Raw genomic sequence first — 18327 nt, 5'->3', positions numbered from 1 at the left:
TGAAAAAAAATTTTTTTTGGTGAAAAAAAAATTCGGGTTTAAAAAATATTTTTCCCGATTTTGACCCATTGTAGGTCCAACTTACTGTGGTCTTATATACATCGTTGCAATGGACTTTGAAATATCACCAGGTGAGGGCGGCATATCAACCGAAAATTTATAAAGCGAAAGGTTTCCAAAATAGTGGTTTAAAGGTACAATCGTATAGGGTGATGGTGATAATATTGAACAGTCGCTTGCGATCTCTGCGAATCATAATCGAACGCTCTCCTCTTTATCTGGTAAACGTAATGCTATATGAACAGTCCTAAGAAATAAATGTATACCCACGAAAGCTATTAACATAATTAAATGCCATGATCTAAGTCAGACACAATGGAAACAATAGTGAAGCATTTACCTCAAATGCTGGTGTGAAACTTTACTGCCTTTACTCTCCTGAAAAACATGTGAAATTCATGTTCCCATGAAATATCAGTTTCCCTCGAAGGGAAAATTGTTATCGTGATATTTTCCTGAACTTTTCATTCACAATAGTTGATTTTGTTCGCAACAGCTGTTCATTGTTTACAAAATTTCATCTAAAAATTTCACAATATGGGGAATTTTTTCATGTGAACAAAATTTATGAACGAAAAATGGGAAAAGGGAACACATTTCATGTGAAATATTGATTCGCGATAGAGGTGAATATAATGGTTGAGATTATCCAAAAAAGGAGAGGAATAGTTTTGAATCCGCACAATCATTAAGAGGATTTCGATTTCGCGGACGACATAAGTCTACTCTCCCACAAACACGGCGATATGCAAAGCAATTTGAATTATCTTACAGTTCTCTCCAAAGATCAATTTCAAATTCTCTCAAATTGAATTAATTAATTAATTCGAAGCTCTGCATATACCAAAATCTGTGAATAGGAGTAAACGAGAACAAAAATAGCCCTAATTATAAAACGTCTAAACTGCTGATCCACTTTTTATACAGTCCGACAAAAGTATATCCTTTCAAAATATTGAATATAAGGGACAAATCACTGTGTGCCAGATTACCTTATAACTTTTGTTTTAATTATAATGGTATCGTAATCTATATCGGTTTAAAAATGTTTAAGGTATTACAAGTTATGTTATTATATCATGAAAGTTTTAACAAATTCTAACTCTTTAACATTATTTAAAGGTAACACCTTTGAATATAGGTTATTTTCAAAAGGAATAGTATGAAATAACCGACGTCACAAAGTAGTTGCAACCTCCAGGGGAAGGAGTTGGAATTTTAAAAAATATTACAACCAATATTTTTACTGATGGAAAAAGATTATAAAAAAGGTTAAAAGGGCGTGTATCCTAATATCAGAAAGCATAAAATTTCTTAAACTGATTTCTGATGGTGTCTAAAATTCAGTCCGTCTGTCTGAGAATTTACCATCTGATACTGAGTATTTTCAGAAAAATCATTCTATAAATGGATTAGTTACAACCATAAACACGTAAGAGAAGCTATATAGTTACGGTTATGTCGAAATAGAAAGGAACGAGATTTTTGGAAATATGTTTGCCTATATCTAGTCTACTAGTTTTAGACATAAACAAGATATATATCAAATAAAAGGTATTTCAAATGCATTTCCAGCGACTTATACCACTAGAAATGTATATCGATAATGCGACGATTTCGAGAATAACTTTTTTAATCCGAATATACTTTTCAATATGATTTTAAATCCATTGACTGTGACAACCATCCTTACCTAACCCAGAAAACTGAAACATTCCACAAAAATATGTTCGTTTTACCTTTTCTAAAGAAGTCAGAAACTGGCAGAGCTCTATAGTCGACATTCTAAGAAATTCTAAACCTAAGTGGACCAACACTCAGGAGACTATTTAATGTATAAACTGGACATACAGAACCGAAGTCTCATCTGGTTCGCGTACCTAACGAGAATTAGAGACGAAAACTTACATATGGTTACTATATCAAACTTGGAATACATTTGGAATACAAGAACGACCGACATTCTAGAAGATTCTGAACCTAAATATATCAAAACTTAGTATTAACTGGACATACCGAGCTGAAGTCTCATCCGGCTCAAATGGGTATATCTAACGATAAAATATTAGAATTAGAGACGAACACTTTCATATGGATACTATGTTAAACTTGGAATACCTTAGGAACACATATAGGAAATCACTGAGGAACTATATCGAAGGGACTATGTTTGCAACCCAGCCGACTCCTAATTCTATTTCCTAAGAGCTAGCCTATCTAGAACTTTGACATTAACTTCAAATGTGATAAATTGTAGATAAGTCATGTTGTTTTGGTTGCATATAATTGATAATGCTTATAATAGATGCCTATCGAGTAATTTCAAATAGGAAATTGTCCATTATAGTTATTATATCTAATCTTATTATCGCTGGACAGTTTGTAGATGATTGGAAAGAAAATATTTAGGTCTACTGAGTAGTTAAATACGAAAATGTTAGAATTTTATACATTGAAATTTGGATAGACACCAGAGAGCTTCAAGGTCATTGAAAACTTCTGTTATTTGCTCTTAAACAAGATCTTTATTATAGGTTCTAGAAATCGGAGAGTGAGTTATTTGAAACTCGGATAGACATTCGAGAGGTCCAAGGTCTTTAAAAACTTCTGTTATTTGCTCTTAAATTAGATCTTTGTTATGGGTTTTCGAAAAATCTTGCCTAAATGGACACTCGGAGATGCAGTTATACTGTTTCTGGTGGCGCCTCCCATTATCAGATATGTCTCGAGACAAGTTGTAAGAACTAACACTCTCATGTCTGGCATGTCTTTGTTGGTGGTCTATTATATTAGAAAATTACTTTACGGATCCCAGTTAAGGACAAAGTTGGGCTCAAGCTGGCTGTTTATATAGGTGATTCCCCATATATATTCGGTTTCAATACGAATACCAAGAATCATCTTTGGTATATTTAAACTAGAGTTTCCAAAAAACCGAAGAATTTCAAAACCAAGGTTTAGGTTTTAAAAATATGAAAAACCGATCGGTTTTGGAAGAATTTATTAAATATTAAGATTATTCGATACATGAGATATTTGAAAATAACTAAACCAAAGTTTTTTTTTTTAAATTTTGCATTATTTTTAATTTAAAATTAAAGAAATAAACAGTCATAACTCAATTTGAAGTTTAATTGTAGGTAATCAATATTTTTAAATAGCTTAGTGCTGTTACCAAGGATTTTTAAAATCTTCGCTAATATTTCTGAAATTTAACAAAATTTCATTAATTTTTTTTTTATATTTTCTTTGATTTTGAAAAATAAAATAGTTTTAAGCGGCAATTAAAATTTTGCTTTTGTTGGAAATAAAAAGAATTTATTAGGTTTTTTGTTTTTGCTTTGTTTCAAACAATTTCAAATTTATTTTACAACAACAAAAATTTTATTAAATATTTTTTTTTATTTTCAATTTTTTAAATTTTATATTACACACACATATACATATAAAATGTAAAAAGTAAAAAAGAATTATTAATATATTTTCTATTATAAATATTTTTCTTGTTTGTTTTTTTCAATTTAATACCGATTATAGTTTTTGGTTTTTAGATTTTTAGTTTTAAAAAAAGTCCAATTTTAAAAAGTATGAGAATTGTATTTCATTTTGTTTTAAAGTTAATTTTGTTGTAGTTAACAGTGTATATAATTTTGTTTATAGATTTAGTTTTTTTTTTGTATCGAATATATTTTAATTATAATTATAATAAATTTTTTAAGTATAAATATTATTGTATCCATTGATATGCAAGTATGTTTTTTTTTCTTTCTTTTACTAATATTATTTGTTTTTTATTTCTAAGTAAAAAAGTATGAAATTATAAATTTCAAAACCATAAATTTTTTTTCAATATTTTTATTTTCAGTAATTTCTAAGTAAAAAAAATTATACAGACTAATAATAAAAACTCATGTCATGAAAGTAAATAATATTATTTAATAATCAGACTACTGTTTTGTAAATGTTTTGTTTTTTTATATTTTCAATAATTTATTTTTAATTCTTAAATTATTTACACCCAAAATTTATACAAAAAACTTAAAATTTTTAAATTATTTTGTAAAAAAATGTTTAATATGTTTATGTGTTTTTAGTTTTTATTTATTGTTTATAAAAATATAAATTCTAATATACAATATATTTATTTATATATATATATATTATATATTTTATGTTTTTTTGGTTAAAAATATATAATTTTTTTCAAATTGCTTATCAGGTTTGTTGGAAGTTTAATATACAATTTTTTTTATATATATTTTTTTTTATTAAATTTTTCTTTAGATAACTGGACTATTTATTTTAGCTTTAATAATATATCTTGTCTATTTTAATTTCCAACAGTATTTTGAAATATTTTTAAAGTTTTTGTTTTTCTTATTTTTTTTAACATAATTTATATTATTGTATGATTAGTTTTCTTCTTGTTTTCAAAACTACAAATTAATGAAGTATAAAAGTACAAAAATCTTTTGTTTTTTTTTAATTAATTAATAATTACTACATGATTTGTTTTTTTCTGCTTTAATAGTTATATAAATATATGTATATTTAAACGATTTTTGTTTTCGAAAGGTACATAAACTTTTTTTTAAAAGGGAGGGGAAATGTTTACTTCGGGATTTTCTAAAAGAAGTTAAAATTATTAAGAAATTCTTTAAAATGTAGAGAATTTTATTAATATTGTTAGGTTTTTACCTTTTAAAATGGTGGTTTATTAACCCGGATTCTCTTAATTGCAAATAAAAGCGATCAGTAGTTTAAAAATAAACTCTTTAATTATTTAAAGTAACCCAACAATTTAAATAGTCACTCTCTTTTAATTACACACACTTTGTAATTTACAAGAATACGATGATAATACAGTTTATGTTAACTGTAACAGCGCTTACGATATACTGAATGAATCAACTAGCTGTACTATTTATGTACACAGCGCCATCTTCTAGAAGTCTCATGAATAATCAAACGGAAAAAACTCGAATGTTCTATTTAAAAGCTGTTTTTTCATAGTTAAAGTTGTCATACTTATAAACAATGTTAATAACAGCGTGTTATCAACATACGATATACTGACTACTCTGTATCTCGCCGTTACTATTTATATACACAGTTTCTTCTTCTAGTTGTTTCATCAATTATCTAAGGGACAAAACTAGAAAGTTAAATTTCCACAATGATCACCTAGAGATTTTAACAGCTTTAACAGTTAATGTTGTCATACTTATAAACAATGTTAATAACAGTGTGTTATCAACATTGTTGATAAGTAGAACTGTTTATAAACATGATGAATGTTGCAAGCAGCCGTTACAGGCCATTTAATTCATATTGATAATGAAATTTCGTAACAATACCCTATAGAATTGCTGGGGGGTTACTTCCTAATTCGATTCGAAAGGAAACCTTTCAAATTACAATGTATTTAGCACACATTTTCGAATATTTTCGTTTTCGGATTGATTTACGCAGCTTTCAACGTATGAAAATGGTACACGCCCACTTTAAATGCCTTGTTAGACCTACTACACCCACATAAATTTAAAACTTTCTTTTAATCTTTTAAAACTTAGTAAATATTTAACTTTTAGTAAACATTTTATAGCCCCTTTACCCCCTTTTTTATTGACTTACTTAAATAAAAATTAATTAATAAAATTATTGAATTTTTTTGTTTTTGTTTTTCTATAATATATAAAAAACTTTTTTTGGTTTTGTTTTAAATTTAAGTATTTTGCATGCAGTATTTAAAGTTTCTTTTGTTTTAATTTATATGTATGTATATATTGTATTATTTTTAAGAATATTTACGATATTTTTTTTTCTTTTAACAATAGCACATTTGATTCATTTCTATTTAGATTTTTATTACTATAATTAAATCTAAATCTAATTTAAATATTATTAAATTAAAAATGAAACAGCTTATAGGAAAACAAAAACAATAAATACATAATAATAAAACAAACAAATTACTATAGAATATTTGAAGTAAAAAAGTTGAATGGTGGGTGGGTAGTTATTTAACTGCACTAAGTTTTCAATGTTATTTGTTTGTGTGGACAGCTTGAACAGTAGAAACTCGATAAAGTGTATATTAAGAGCCAATCATTAAGTGTTACAAATAGTCTAGAATACGTATTAGAAATAGTTAAATTATACACAGAATATAAATAAAAAAAAATATGAAAAAAAAATTTATAGGATTCAAAATAATGTTTTTTCAAAAAGATTACTTTGACTGCCAGTTCCTCGATAAAAGAAGAAGTAAGTGGAAAATTAAATGAAAATTACTTATACCATTATTTTTTTTTAAGGATGTGTTGCTTTTTTCTGTCCTTGATAAATTCTTTATCAAATTAAAGCCAGTTCCTCGATGTTAAAAGAAGAAAGGACTTAAACAATTTTATGAAAAATAAAGATGAACTTAGTGGAAAAGTGTAATTTATACCATTATTTTTTTTTTAAAAAATGTTGAATTTTTTCTGCCCTTGCTTACAAAAGTCATATTTTTCGCACTTTAAAGGATACCTATTGCAAACGCCTTTCCAATGCTATAAAATCATTACTGGAAATACATAAATATTTTTTGAGATAATCTAAATTCAAATATTTTGCTTTATTTATTATTTTTTCCAATTAATTTTGAAAATACATTTAATTAAATAACAAAATAGTCCACATTTGAGCTTTTTCGAAAAAAGGCAGAAACAGGCAACATTTTTTGCCATGAAAAGAAAACGTCGAACAGGTTTCATAAACTGTTTAAAACACACATTACTTTCGACAAGGGGAAAGTTCATTTTATGTAATTTAATCTTGATTCTTTAGAATTGATTATTGATTTAACAGTCTACGGGTTTTGTCCATTATATTGATTATATTATCAGCCCAATTATGAATAAAAAATTCCGCGGGAGTTTTTTCCCATTGAATTTGCATAGGAAAAATGAGAAAAGGGAGAAAATTCCGGGGGAATTTTTATTCATAATTGGGCTGTATATCTAATAATAATATATTAAGTTATTAAACAGATCTTAATGAAGGTGAAAAGTTTATAGGTGATACCGAAGAAACCTTTCGAAAATGTTAGAGTTTTATACATTGTAATTCCAAAAAACTTCAGAATGCTCCAAGGTTTTTAACACTTCAGTTATTTGCTCTTGCATAAATATCTGTTTAACCAAAGAATAATATTGTAAACAAACCGATTAAGATCCAAAATGATAATTGTACATTTTCGGCAATAAACTAGTTATAAATTCAGCGGTAAAGATTTAAAATCTTTATTGTTTTGAGTTAATTTAATTTTTTTTTTATTTTTTTACCCTGTGAAAGTTTAAACTAATTTTAAAATTACATTTGCCTTTGAATCTCAAAGTATTAAAATTCTACAAATACTATTTTAATGGGTTACTCATATTGTAGCAATATAATGCGTAAATATTTGAACTCTCGGAGAAATACTTTTTAAGACGAGTTAGAAAAACCACAACTTTTATTTCTGGTATATGATAATTTTATTTGTGTGACAGTCTATTATACTAAATATGACTCTAGGGATCCATAGTGATGGAAACAGTTCGGCTCAAGCTGGCTGTTTCTGTCGGTGACTGCCATATGTCAAAACGAACACTATGAATCATCTCTACCATTTCTGGTAGTTGTTTAATTACAGCTTTATCACCTCTGGAGACACGCTTCGAAGAATGATGATCACAAGCTGAAGTTTGACTTAAGCAAGTGATTTCGTATTAGAAATATCGAGTGGTACCGGGTAGTTATTATCGCAAAGCCGATATAAGTTCGCTGCAATGAGACGAAAGCTATAGTCATGATAAAATTTTAGGTACCTGAACCTGTTTTCGATCCATTTTTTATGGCAGGATATATCCACTTATGACAATGGCTTCCACCTTCCGGAGAGTGATATCCAAATAGTCACCGACGGATCAGGATAAGGTCGTAGTCTGGTTGTTTTTAAACTACTAGACTACATCCATATAATTCAAACCGAAGTAATGGCTATAAAAAATTCTGAATTATCAAATCGGGATATCCACATATTTACTGATAGCGAAGCGGACATTAAATACTTAGAAAGTGTGTACACGTCATAGAAAATAGTAAAAGAATGCCGGATGTCTCTAGAGGAGACACCAATGAAGGTAGTAATAGGGCAGATGCTCTTGCTAAAGCTGGCGCCAGGAATTAATTCAGACGTGATATTGTTATTCCTCTTCTGAGAGGAATAATTTAATCGTGATAATTCAAATTCTTTTAAATGCCAAGGAAATTTGGGAAAGAGAATCCATTTGAGAACTCAAGAGATCAGAAGAATCTCACATAATATGGGTATGATGACAATACAATTTGCGACAAATCTTTCTAGAAACCATCTAAGGAACCTAATATTAGTCAGGACACTGGCATAAATGATAAAGCTGCAATGACAAGGAAGAGGAGGAGGCTACTGAACATCTGCTATTTAACTTCCCTGCATTTGAGTTGTGAGTAAAATCAAAGTTTCAATTACCCTTTGTTCATATATATCGTGATAATGAAAAGATTTATGCCTCTGGAGTATGGCCAATATACTGCTTACAATGCGGCCGTTACTGCCAGTTTAAACACTGACGATCAATCGATAGAGGTTACTCAATTGAGCTAAGAGGAGAAATACTGATTCAGAGGACATCCACTATGATCCTATGATACCTAATCCTATACAATAATCGCAGAAATTCGCAGAATCTTCAGACATTCTGATAATATTAGGCCCTAATATATTTAATGAGAAACACACTTTATAACGTTTGACTTAAAAATGGAATGACGTTTTGAGGTCGATCGCTAAAAACATTAGACTTACTTTCAAAAGTTCTTGCCACATCTAACGGTTCAGTGGAAATTCCTGCTAAGCCAGAGGCATTTCATTTGAATAGTTTCCATTCATTGTTGATTTAATTCATAATAAAAATCATTCAAACTTGGAATGGTTCAATTTATTTTAATTCAAATTGAATGAAAATATTCAAACTCCATGTTAGATTTGCTTGCAGATAAGAACGATTTTGGCGAAACAAATAAAATCTTCAAAACGCTGTGTTCAACAGATTTATTTATCTTTTCCATCTCAAGTTTTATGGAATAAAAGTTTTTCCAGCTAACCAGCCGAATCGACATCAAAGCCAAATATCCATGGCGCTAAGGTAATGCTCTGTATTTTGTGGGAGCAAAAGCGTCCTATCTATTATAAGCTACACTGTTCCCAGTGCACCGAATGCAACTGATTCGTTTGAAGCGAGCATTGACCGAAAAACGTCCAAAATATAAGGCCAGAAATGAAACTGTAATATTCCATCGTGACAACACTCGGCCACATGTTGCAATACCGGTTAAAAAATATTTATAATAAAGTGGTTGGGACCTTTCCCCGTCGGACTACAATTTGTTTCGATCAATGCAAAACGCTATCTCTGGGATACGATTCACTTTAGAACAGAGTATCCGATATCGGCCTCAAAGTATGAGCAGTTTTATTGGCTTGTAATCCATATGCTGCCAGAAAGATGGAAGAAGGCCACAGTTAAAAATGGCCAATACTTTGAATAAATTTATACTGTACAAATGTTTCAAAATAAAAGCTAAAAATTTTAAAACATCCCGCATTTTTAAGTCATACACACAATTATACCAGAGAGTAACATAAAAAAGCTATATATTTCAGTTTACGCGTTTTAAATTATTATTTAATTTGAAAACAATCAATTAAAGCCCATAATTATGGAAAAAGAACTAAAATCGAAATGAAATAAAAAACTCATAAATAATTATAAATTGTTTTTATTGCAAAAATATAACAGTGAAAAGAAAATTTTGCATGATTTTTTTCTTTATTTGATTTTTTTTGTTGTTTTTTTTTGCTTTAATTTTATTTAAATATAAAAAAATAAACATTTGTTTTTCATTCTGCAATTCATTATTGATATAAGCATGTATAAAAAGTATAAAAATGTTCTACATAAAAAATGATTTTTTAATAATAATTAAAAAAATATTTAACAAATACAAAAATAATAATAATAATAATAATAATAGTAGTAATATTGTAATATAATAAACACAATTAATAAAAAAATCAATAAAAATTATTTTAAAATAAATGTGTGGTGTAAAAATTAGCATAAAAATTACAAAACTTTTAAAGTAAAAAAAGAAAATCATAATAATAATAATTATTAACAAAAAAACAATTGTAATTAAATACAAAAGAGCTTGTGTTACTATTTATTAATCGCATTTAGTTATTTAACTATTTATGTATGTAAAAAAAAATTAATAATAAAAAAAATAAAATTTGACTAATTGTTTCAAGTATTTAACAAAGAGATATGAACGAATTTTAACTATAGATAAGTAGTATGTAAATATTTAATAATAATTAATAATAATAAAAAAATTGTTTATTTATTTAGGGTTTGTTTTTTCATTTAAATTGTTTTAATAAAAAAATTCTACTAAAAAGCTAAATGGGGGGGAGATATAGATATATAACATCAATATAATATAAAAAATATTTAACAAGAGAAATAAAAGTAACAGTAAAAAAATATATGTTTATTTTATATATATAATTATTATTTATAGGATCGATTATATATAAAGGTATTTACTTAGGTAAGTATATATATGATGTATGTATAAAAAAAGAAAACCTTAATTCATTCATTCATTTAAATAGATTTTTGTTTAGAGATAATAATAAAATTACAATTACAAAGTAATCTGTTTAACGGGTTTTTTTTTGTTAATTTAACATAGATTTTTAATAAAAAAAAACTTAACAACAAAATTATTTTAAATTAGTTAGATTTTATAATTAGTTCGTTAAATTAGTTAAGGGGATTTTAGCTAAATAAAAAATATGGCGCTTAATATATTTGTATAAAGAATACCAGTCAAATTGAGAAGAACTGATGTTAAGTTAACCTCCATGTTTGACATTTTATTTTAATTATTAATTATAATAATGCGCTCTTAATTTTAGCCTTAAAGCAGGCAACATTTTAAAAAGTTCTAGTTTACATAAAATTAAAACGAAAGTTTAGCTAAACTTTTACAGAAAAACTCTTAACTTAGTTTAATGTTAAGCAGTTGAACTCTCAGTTTAAACTTGTTAAAATAGTATAAATTGAGAGTTAAAGTGTGAAAGAGAGAGATCTGAGAACTGAAGTTTCGTTAAACCACTTTTAGCCAACTAACACTTAGAGTTTAAACTGTAGTTAGTCTAGGGTTACACCTATCAATTTGTATTGCTAAACACAGGTCGGCAGAACAGCACACCGATTGCTTTAGGTGGAGAAAACGTAAAATTGCTTCGTCAGAAATACAAAGTTTTCAACGCGAGAAGCTGTAGGCGTATTTTGCTTTTATTTTGCGTTGAAGGATTTTTTACACTAATTTCTTTGTTGTTTTGTATGCATTAACCACATCGACTAATAGAAAAAAATTGACATTAAAGACAACAGATATGACAGCTTATTGCGTGGCAATAATTGTTTAATCAATCATTGGATTTCTATATATGACAATTGAGGTCTACACATCGCAAATTTTATGGATGCAATCAAATTTGACAATTGCGACAATAAATATTGATACGTAGAGACCTAGGTTTAAGTAGTTTTATATCTACTGAAATCTAAGACGTTTTCTTTACTAAAAATATATGTTTTGTATAATTTGAAGTATTATTTTAACTAGTAGTTGTGTTAGGAAAGAACATCCTTTGATTTGACCCAATTAGATTTATGGAGTTTTCCAAAGTCGCAAGTCTATCTATTAAGCCACAATCTAGCGATGCCCTCAAAGTTAATAAAACCCAGGACATAACTCTAATTCGGCTGAGTATTGTTGACAAAGTCGTTGTAAGTTAGACCTCTCGGATAAGTGCCACTGTACGGATGGATGTTGAGCAAACGATTTTGCACAATCCTAAATAAATCGTGTCACACAATTCCATTCCAATCGAAATTGAAATTTAATATCTAAACTCCGATATTTTGCTTGGGTATGAAACCAATTTCCAAATGGAATTAATATTTTTCTGACTTTTATTTTATTGTAAATCAAGAAAATTTTAAGTCTTTTGGGAATTAACAAAATCAAACGGAGTCTGAAGCAGCTAATCGATCGCCACTATGTATAACTAAAAAATTTAAACCATTCCGAATAAAGTGTGTAATAGGCCGGTATAATTTAGTATATTTTTCTTTCTTTAAAATGATTTTCAAAACTATTGATGCATGTAAACCTATTTGTCATTGTGTTCATATAAAAAACTGTATTCATTCACAATAACACTCATTCATGCACAATAATAATAATAATCAATCACATCCCATCTCGAATTTTATTGTGATTTTATCGCAATAAATTTTTAAATCTTTTGGAAAATAACAAAATCAAACATAGTCTGTAGAAGCTAAAACCAATCGATCGGAATTATAACTACGAACTTGAAACCAAAATATGTGATAGGCCAGTATAATTTAGTATGTTTTTCTTACTTTGAAATGATTTTCAAACTATTGATACATGTAAACTTTTTTGCCATTATGTTCATATAAAAAAACAGTATTCATTCACAATAACAATGATAATAATTCAAATCACATCCCATCTCGAATTTTAACGTTATTTTAACCCAATAAATTTTTAAATCTTTTGGGATTTAACAACATCAAACGGAGTCTGAAGAAGCTAAAACAAATTCCATCGGAATTATAACTACGAAATTTAAGCTATTACGAATAAAATATGTGATAGGTCGATATAATTTAGTATATTTTTCTTTCTTTGAAGTGATTTTCAAAACTATTGATGCATGTAAACCTATTTATCATTGTGTTCATATTAAAAAAAATGTATTCGATTCCATCTTGGAATTTTATAGTGTTTTTATCCCAATAAATTTTTCAATATTTTGGAAATTAACGAAGCCAAAGTCTGAATAAGCTAAAACAAAATCCATCGGAATTATAACTACGAAATTAAAACCATTCCGAATACAACGTGTGATAGGCCAGTATAATTTAGTATATTTTTCTTTCTTTGAAATGATTTTCAAACTATTGATGCATGTTAACCCATTTGTCATTGTGTTCATATAAAAAAAATCTGTAATCATTGACAATAACACTTATTAATGCACAATAATTCTAATAAAATACAATTTAACATCTTAAATTGACATCTTTTTCAATAATCAGCGATAAATTGACTAAAATTGATGAACAGTTTTTTAACTATTTATCGAATACTAGCTGGATCGCGTGTTCAAATTTGTTAGATATTATTTTGAGCATTTTATAGTAACTTTTTTTTCCATGTTCCTAAACTCTAACTTAAGTTGACCTTTATATAATCTGAAGAAGATTGTTGTGTAAGATTAATGTAAACTTTTCCCTAGTTTTGAAAGCTTTTTTTTCACAAAAGTTGTAATTTAAAATAAAGAACGCTTTAACAAAAAAAAATTGAATTAAGATTTCTTTTGTGGTTAGGCTGTTTCTATTTGGATCATAAGTTTAATGGATTATTTTGATAGGTATTGAATTGTCCCATATTTGAAAGTTGTATAGATCTTAGTTAGGAATTTTTTAAAAAAAATATTGAAAATAGTTATTCATTGTACCATTATACCAAATAGCGAATAGATGACTCAAACGATTTAATAACCTTTAAAGATTCTTTTAGATTGTAAGAGCTATTCTCTAAATATAATCTTAAAGAAAATGTCGCTTAAAATTCAGACTAATAAATAATAAAAAATAAAACTAATTAGCAAATTTTAATTTTAAAAATTTTGAAAACAAATTTCCAATAATTATATTAATTTTTGGGTAAGTTTTCCTTCGCACTATAATACAATAAATAAGCTATAGTTTTGGGCCTATAAAGGTTTAACTACCGTTTAACCCTGAGAGAGGATTTTGCATCGTTAAACATCCCATAAAGATTCCCCCTCTTTTAAAGCTTTAAAATATTTACTCTTTGAGAAGAGAGAAACTTAAACTTCGGTTAAACTCTATTTAAACTAGAACTTTTTAAATTTGCTCCTTCGAGGGTAATTGTGTTATGTAGTATGTATGTTTTTGTTGTTGTTAATGTTAGTATATTTTTAGTTTAGTTTAGATTATATTTCGGTTTTGTTTGTTTTTATTTCTTTTTAATATTTTGGTTTTTCGCCATTTTAATATTAAATAGTATTTAAAATGTGTATAAAAAATTAACAGTGAAAAAATATATACTTTTTGTTTTGTTTGGTTTGTTTTTTTTGTTTTTCTTGTATGACTTGTTTTCATTCTACTAATATTAATGATCTAAAAAGAAAATTACAACTAGTTACAAAATAAAAAAAATTTATGTATAAACGTAAAAATAAAAAAGAGTTATTCAAATATTTTGTAATAATGATTTGCACATCTTATACAAAGTTTTTAAATTAAGTCCTTGTTTAAACTAAGGTGTTTATCTTTTTCTTAATTTGTTTTAAATTTTAAGCGTTTAAAAAAATATATATGTATTGTATATTTATATTAAATGTACTTTAGTTTTTTTCTTTTGTTTTTAATTACTTGTAATTAATTATTATTAATAACTTTTTGTTTTGTTGTAAATTACATATACATATTATATTCTTTAGGTTTTTAGTTTTTGTATTATAGACTCTATTTGAGAGATATTTGGTTTAAAATAATTAATTACTTTTTACTTTTTTTTGTTTGTAGATCGTGAATTTTCAGTGTCATTTTTAATTTGAATTATTAATATTATTATTTTATGTTTTTTTGTTGTTTTGGTTTAAAGGACTCTTTGTTTTTGTGAGTGTAAAAGTGATTTTTAATTGGCAACTAATAATTGCTGATAGGAGCCAGTGTTATTGGAATAGAATGAATTGAGACCATCAATCAATTTCGAGTTGGATGCAGCAGCTGTAGCAGCATTGTTAGCTGAATCTTGAGAATTATTGCTATTAGCTGTGGAGGAAGAAGCAGCAGCTGCAACGGTAGCTGCTGCTACAGCAGCCACAGCATTAGCGGCACTTTGTCTTTCACTATTTGCAGCATTATTGGCAGCTGTGTTGGCGGCATTAGCAGCAGCAGCCGAGCCTGTTGAAGGTACAGGACTAACTCCGCCATTGCTGATGTCCGAGCCATTAACAGTGCCATTGGTCACAGTGACCGTTATATTGGCATTATTATTATTGTTGCCCGCATTCTCCTTGCCATTAACACTAGTATTACTTATATTTTCATTTGAATTTTTCATATTACCAGTAGCTGATGAGCCCACAGCAATTTGATGCTGTTGTTGCTGCTGCTGTTGACCATTCATGGCAATGGGAGATTGTGGTTGCGGCTGCTGATGTGGCATATGTTGATTGCCACCACCCATGCCATAGAAACCATGTGGTTCCAGATAGTTGTTAAATTTACCATGACCCACCCCATTATTACCATGACCATACAAACCATTGTTGTCAGCATGAAAATGTGTATCGAACAAATTGCGATGATGATTGTTGAACTGTGGATACATGCCCATAGCCATGTTGGGAAAATAGAAGGGATCTCCATTCGCTCCAGTGCCATTCTGTCCCAAACCCAGTGAGAGGGGATTTGGCGACAAAGATCGAGCTGGTGAGACGGGGCCGATGGGTCCAAAGTGATTACCAGGCTGTCCACTGCCACCATTGGGCGAGTGACCGTGTCCGTGATGAATTTGTTGCTGCTGCATGGCACGTTGTTTTATGTAGTTGGAGAATTCAGTGGGGGACATGCGATATGAAGTGCTGTTAGGAGGAGAAAAAAAAAATTTAATTTTAAGAAAAGATTAATAAAATTTTTGGAAAAATCTATTTCTTTTCTTTTATTTTAAAAATATGTATTATATGTAGTTAAAGATTAATAATTTTTAGAACCTGATGTAAAATTAGTAGTGCAAGAACGAGTATAATCCTAAGCTCTTCCTATTATTTAATAACATTTTTTAATAACTTGTGATATACCCTCCACTACTAGAACCCTTTCTGTGGAATAATATTGTGCTACAAAATTCTCTTAACAATTCCATAAAACCATTCAGCACGAATAAATACGTTGTCTTAATTCCTTAGTACTCCAAACCTATTGAATTCATTCCTTTAAGAATTCATTCATTATAGAACTAATTCCTTATTGAATTATTCAAGTTTTCATTAATTTAAATTCAATACATAATATCATTAAACGATGAATGGATTTATGGAATGAATGGCTGACATTCTTTAATTCCAGATCGATTTGAATGATTCTTTTAATACCTAACATTCAGAAAGTCTGAGAAACAATAAAAGTCCTTAACCCGTTTTTGGAACTTGTTTCATTCAGATAATTTCGAACAAAAACCAATGTTGAAAGAACTAGTTCTAGTAGCGTTTGAAGAAGTGATGTTTTATTTCATTGAAGTATCTGCATAACTAGTTCCGAGGATTCAATTGAAAATCATTGCTTAAAGAACTATTAGAGGTAATAAGTGTATGACTAAAATGCGGGATTTACAATAGATGGCTAATCTTTTGAACTCGGTTTTTGTTTTTAATAACTTATATGTAATTTTGAAAGGTAATATCTGTCATTTATTCTCACAAAGCTATTGAACATTATCAAAAATGTCGAACTTTCTGCCAACAAAGCGTCATATGCAGGAAGTTTTGCTTTACTTCTTTAATTTGAAACAAGTAAGAGAGCTATATTCGGATGTGCCGAATCTTATATACCCTTCACCAAATTATACTACAAAATACAAATTTTTAGGTAAACAAAATTTATTTTTTTCCAGTTGTTTTTTTTTAATTTTTTGGAAAAAAAAATTTCGAATTGTTTTTTTTTTCAATTTTAAAAAATATTTTTTTTTGTTTTTTTCATCATTTATTTTAAATAATTAGCAAAAAAAAATTTTAGTGGAAAAAAAATTCGGGTTAAAAAATATTTTTTACGATTTCGACCCATTGTAGGTACAACTTACTATGGTCGGTTCAACTTACTATGGTCTTCCCGAAGGTGAAGGGTATAAAAAGTCGCGCTGAAGCACACCGATTGCTCACCAAAGCTTATGGTTTCAACGTACGAGAGATGGTTTGTGCGGTTCAGAAGTGGGGTAGACAAAGATCGTCTAGGCCTGACATAAAAGTTTGAAGACCAAGAATTGGAGGCAATACTCCATGAAGATTGTTGTGAAAGTCAACAAGAGTTTGCAAAATCATTGAGAGCTACTCAATTTCAAAACGGTTGCGAGAGCAGGATTCATCCAAAAGCGTGGAATTGGGTACCATACGAATTGAAGCTGAGAGACCCTGAAAGACGATTTTGTATGTCTGTAATGCAGCTTGAATGCTATAAAAGAAAGCCAGTTTTGCATCGAATCATTACTTGCCATGAAAAATGGATCCATTACTATAACCCGAAGCGTAAGAGATCGTATGTGAAGTCCGACCAACCAGCCGAATCGACACCAAAGCCAAATATCCAAGGCGCTAAGATAATTATCTGTATTTTGTGGGAGCAGAAGTGTATTATTTATTATGAGTTGCTGAAATCTGACTGTACCGAACCCAAATGATTCATTGGAAGCAAGCATTGGTCGAAAAACTCCCAGAATATGAGGCCAGACATGAAACCGTATTTTCCATCATGACAACGCTCGGGCACATGTTGGAAAACCTGTTAAAAAGTAATTAGAAAGAAGTGGTTGGGAGGTTTTGCCTCACCCGCTTTATAGTCCACACTACTATTTGCTTCGATCGATGCAGAACGCTCTATCTATTCTACGCTTCACACACCCAATAAAAATTAGAATGCGAAATGACAAATTTTACTAGAACCGAAAAAACGTATTATTTTTATTCGACCATTTATTTGGATGATTCTTTCAATACCGACAATTCAGAAAGTATTTCTGACAGATTTTAGTGTTTTTAAGTCTATGCGTTATTGAGAGCTTCACAAAGTTAAGTTTTATGTTGGTTAAAAAATTGAGGTTGTCGCGGGCTTATACCTCAGATATATATGGGCCGATATTCTCATGTTATTTGATATCTCATGTAGGTCCTTAGATAATCTAGGATCTTTGGAAAACCTATTTCAACCAGACATATAGAAAAATCGACATCTGTTCAAGTTTTATCGGTTTTCCTACGTCCACATATAAATTTCATTTCTTTAA

The 18327-nt window shown here is 28.5% G+C and overlaps 1 protein-coding gene across 1 annotated transcript in view; it reads right to left on the bottom strand.

Annotated features, from left to right (window-relative positions):
- Window positions 1-14775: 14775 nt before the first annotated feature.
- Tob (Transducer of ERBB2) overlaps window positions 14776-18327 on the bottom strand; it is a 69647-nt gene continuing 66095 nt past the window's right edge. Inside the window, exon 5 of the mRNA XM_065507496.1 lies at window positions 14776-15916. Coding sequence (XP_065363568.1) covers window positions 14965-15916 — 952 coding nt within the window. The 3' untranslated portion in view covers window positions 14776-14964. The remainder of the gene's footprint in view (window positions 15917-18327) is intronic.

This window comes from Calliphora vicina, chromosome 4, assembly GCF_958450345.1.
Source record: "Calliphora vicina chromosome 4, idCalVici1.1, whole genome shotgun sequence".
Classification (NCBI taxonomy): Eukaryota; Metazoa; Arthropoda; class Insecta; order Diptera; family Calliphoridae; genus Calliphora; species Calliphora vicina.
The sequence above is the reverse complement of the archived record's forward strand: the minus strand, read 5'-3'. Positions and strand labels throughout refer to the sequence as shown.